This window comes from Onthophagus taurus, chromosome 10, assembly GCF_036711975.1.
Source record: "Onthophagus taurus isolate NC chromosome 10, IU_Otau_3.0, whole genome shotgun sequence".
NCBI lineage: Eukaryota > Metazoa > Arthropoda > Insecta > Coleoptera > Scarabaeidae > Onthophagus > Onthophagus taurus.
Genome location: NC_091975.1, coordinates 10,002,501 through 10,007,245, shown reverse-complemented (window position 1 = coordinate 10,007,245; position 4,745 = coordinate 10,002,501). Strand labels below are relative to the sequence as shown.

Here is a 4,745-nt window from a genome sequence, read left to right as displayed (position 1 = left end):
AGATATTGCTCCAAAGATTTATGGGAACAAATGTAATAAATGAGCAAAATGTTCAAAGCGATAACTACACTAGAGAAAAAACTTCCAAGAACACAGGAAAACCTTATACAAAAGCTAAACAGATATATGGCTAAATAGATATATGGCTAAGTAGATGTATGGCTAAATAGATTATGGCTAAATAGATATATGGCTAAATAGATATATGGCTAAATAGATATATGGCTAAATAGATATATGGCTAAATAGATATATGGCTAAATGGATATATGGCTAAATAAATATATGGCTAAATAGATATATGGTTAAATAGATATATGGCTAAATATATAGCTAAATAGATATATGGCTAAATACAAACATCATTGAATGTTATGCTTAATCAGAAATAAGTATATTGAAGGTACTCACGTGATTCTTAAATAAAGGATAACACAACCTGAAAATATACTTAAAATTATTTCACTCAAACTCACTTTCACGCACAAAGTACTAATAAGACGCGTTCTGACATGAAGGTTGAATACTGCAGATGAAAACGCATTGAGGTTGTTTGAGGAAGTTGCTTCGCAAAATAAATACAACTATGAATTGGATATGATGATGGAAGAGGAAAACAGTTAGAATTATTAAAGTGCGAAGGAATAGCTGGGGCACGTGATGAGAATGGATGAAGAGCCCAAAAAGATTTTCGACGCAATAGCTAGAATTGCAAGAGCCAGAGGAAGACCTAGAAAGCGGTGGAAAGATGCGAGGCGGAGGAATACATTAATTACAGGAATAATAAATAATATCAGTGCATAAAGATATATTTAAGTCTTCATGTACAAGCAATATTACATAATCCGTTATATTAATAATAACCCTACAGTTCCGTGGGAGACTGTGCTACCCACCTAAAAAGAGGAGTGCTCGCTGCACGGATGAGGTCACCCCCCAAATTTATTTCTTCTAAGAGGGTGCTAAAACCTTCCGTTTGGCGTACAAACACTGCGCTGCTTACACATGTATTTATGTATTTTTACTTTTTTATTTTATTTATTTATGTATGTATATTATTATGAAAAAAAAACAAAAAAAAAATGAAACGAAAATAATAAAAGAAAAAATAAAAGGAGGAAAAAGAATTATATTCGAAATAGAGAACGAAAATCATCGATATTATAAATCACAAGTGAAAATCACACTTGCCCCTAAAATCGCCAATCCCTCGTAAAACCTGCGCGACTACTACAAAGATATAATAGTGTTTATTAGATTATATTTATTAATTATAAACGTCTAAGTTCAGCTTGGACTCGGCCCATTTTTTAATCAAATCAATTTTTTAATTCACGATTTTAATCATGAACTATAATCAACTTTTTTTTATAAATTCTTTTGCTTTCTCTCTCAAAATATATTACAATTTATCTAATCCAAGTTTTATTCCATATCCAGGATAAGGTAGTTTTTTTTTTTTTAATAAAGGTGTCAATTGACAAAAATTAAGAATCAAAAGGATCAACAAGAAAATAAAATAAAGAGTTAAAACCAAAAAGAAAATATTCTACAAATTACATATATCTTTTTTATAATAATTCATTTTTTGAGTGGAGCCCCTAAAAAAATAAACTGAATAAACTGACTCAATCCACTCTGTTTACCTTTCTCGTTTTCATTTCAGAAATTCCTTGTTATGTATAAATATAACAATAATAATAATAATATACGGTTGTCATGTGGACTGCCTTAATTATAACAATAAAAATGATCCATACCGTTTGTTTTCTTTTTCTCAGAAACCACAGTAAAAGTAGTATATTATTACCTCATTTTTTTGTTGTTCCTCTCCGTTATTTCAATTAATCTGTTTCTTATTAAAAAGTGTAAAATAAAATACCTACTTTTTATCTCCTATTTTTTTTTTATATCTCCTACGGCAAAAGCTAGTTGATTTTTTTATATCAGTTTCTTTTAAAACATTTTTTTTAATGTTTGTGTCTAAGTTGTGAATAATGTGAATCGTCTCATCCGGGTAAATTTTTCTTTTTCATCACCAAGTTAAGGATTATTCCATTTCGTTGCCATCATTGGCCATCCCTTAAAATAACAATTAAAATAATTAAGTAAAATAATAATTTAAATAATAGCACTAGTCAGCAGTTTCTCAACATTAGTCAATTTATATGTACAGGTTCCAAATTTCGATGGGTTTGCAGAGTATAGTTTTTGAGTTATAAAAAGTTAAGTATTTTAGAAGTTGAGTATTCAGTATTTGAGTGGTGTTTATAACTCAAAAACCGTGATGACTAGAAAAATTCTACGTGCACCATTGGATTCCACGTGAAAAAATCTATTAGAACCGGTTTTTTACTTTTTTGCTAAGTTTCCAGATAACCTAGATACAGGAGGTGTCTGAAAATCGTAAATTTTGAAACACTCCCTATATATCAAAAACGAAGAGGGCTATGAAAATTTGGTTTGCGCAATTGTAAGTTTAACAAAAAAGTAGCTCAGCTTCGCGAAAGCCGCAACTTTCTATCTTTCATAATAACTGAGATAACCCATCAAAATTTGGACACCCTGTATGTACAGGGTTTGTCACGACGAGCTGAGTCTATATGTATATGGAAAACTACTGACACTATTTTTATGAAAATTTGCATACAGGGTTTATCCGAGATGATCGTTGCAGCTAAAATATTTTCAGTTTTCTCCAACTTCCGGTTATACCGGAAATGGACCCCAACTTCGTTATTTTAAATGGAATGTACCAATTTTTATTGCATTTTCGAGATCCTCGCTAAGTTCTAATATAATTTGATATAAGTCATCATATGTCTAGAGTGTACCATTTTTGAATTATTTCAGTTTTTTCGAAAATTTTGGCCCTTTACAATAAAAATAATTTTTCGAAATTACACTCGAGTCTGGCCAAATATGCTCAGGATTTGTACAGACAGGACCCATAGCTTACATAACCCTTGAAAAGTTTTTTAAAAAATTATACAGAGTGGTCATAAATTTGGGTCGAATTTCCCTATTTCAAAAAGTCAAAAACTTCATTTTTTCAAATGGCAACCCCAATTTTTTCCTTTTCGTATTGTACGCTGGAAAATAAGGGAACTTTGTCATTACATCCCTATATCTAAAATTTTCTTGGTTACTAGTAAATTTAAAATTATCAATTGGCTTTGGTTTGAATCAAGCAAACTGAAGAACCAAAAACTATCACATTGAAACAAATAATTTGACTTTTACGTAGCAAAAGTGTTAACCATATTCCGTTTAGGATTTAGTAATTGTAGAATCTATGGCCAGTTCGTTGGAAAGCACAAAAGAGTTAAACCAATCGTAGAAAGCGAAGAAAATGAAAGTACAGTTTTGGGGTACTTCAGAGTGTATCCTGAAAATTCGTTATTAGATGCTAAAAGAGATTTGGAAATATCTGAGAAAAGCAATCACAGGATTTTTTAAAAACATGACTTTCATCCTTATTCTTACTCATTGGCACAAAGTTTAAGGCCAGGTGACTATCAAAGGAGAATTGATTCTTGTGCATTTATGTTGATTAAAACTCAAGAAGATGGAGATTTTTTGAAAAAGATAATTTGGACGGATGAGGCAAAAATTTCACAATAATGATGTGTTTAATCGGCATAACTCTCATTATTGGAGTGATACATACTAACCCAGACGTATTTCGTGAAAGACAATTTCAAGGATACTGGAGTTTTAATGTTTTAGCTGCCACAAAAAATGATGGTGTGCTAGTGGTAGTTATTGGAAATTGTAGGGCAAATTTTGTTTCTAATTCTTATTCATTATTTCGCGCTAAACATATCTAGAATCTATGAAAGCTAAACTGGAATCAGCTGTGGTATCAAATCCAAGAAAAAGTTCGTGATGCAATTCGATCTCTTTCTTTGGAAGAAATTCGCAATGCCACTTATATCGGTTTTTTAAAAAGAATTCATAAATGTTTGGAAGTTGAGAACCAGTTCGAACATTTATTTGACTATAGTTACATCAATTTTTCATTCTTGTTCATTATTTTTCATTTATATTGTTAAATATAGTACATACCTTCATTTCTCTTCTGCTGTTACAAGTTTTATTCTATTATGAAAGATACAAAATGTGTGGAGATCGGGTTTTGAGGAGAATTTTTGAATGCAGGCCTCACCCATGGGCTGTATTTTGGAAAGTAACAAATTGCTTCGTTCTGATGTTAATCACAAAGTCTCCTTACATTCTAACTCACAATAGCTTTTGTTTCATACACTTCCCTCAAACCAAAGCCAACTAATAACTTTAAATTTACCAATAATTAAGAAAATTTCATTTTTTTCAAGTTTCTACGAAAACCATACATTTTAGATACGCTGGTGAAGGAAAAAATTGGGGTTGTCATTTAAAAAAATGAAGTTTTTGACTTTTCGATATAGGGAAATTCGATGCAAATTTATGACCACCCTGTATAACATTTTAAAAAACTTTTCAAGAGTTATGTAAGCTATAGGTCCTCTCTGTGCAAACCCTGAGAATATTTGGCGGAACTTGAGTGTAATTCCGAAAAATTATTTTTATTGTGATGGGTTGTATCTGACAAAGTTTTCGAAAAAACTGTAATAATTCAAAAATGGTGCACTCTTAGACATATGATGACTTATATTAAATTATATTAGAATTTAGCGAGGATCTCGAAAATGCAATAAAAATTGGTACATTCTATTTAAAATAACGAAGTTGGGGTCCGTTTC

At 30.8% G+C, this 4,745-nt stretch overlaps 1 protein-coding gene across 6 annotated transcripts in view; it reads right to left on the bottom strand.

The window, feature by feature from the left end:
- Nucleotides 1-793: 793 nt before the first annotated feature.
- Nucleotides 794-4,745, bottom strand: part of LOC111418401 (multiple ankyrin repeats single KH domain) — a 34,050-nt gene continuing 30,098 nt past the window's right edge. For all 6 annotated transcript variants that reach the window (XM_071199236.1, XM_023050938.2, XM_023050940.2 and 3 more), the window contains one exon: nucleotides 794-2,082. In XM_071199236.1, coding sequence (XP_071055337.1) covers nucleotides 2,044-2,082 — 39 coding nt within the window. In that variant the 3' untranslated portion in view covers nucleotides 794-2,043. The remainder of the gene's footprint in view (nucleotides 2,083-4,745) is intronic.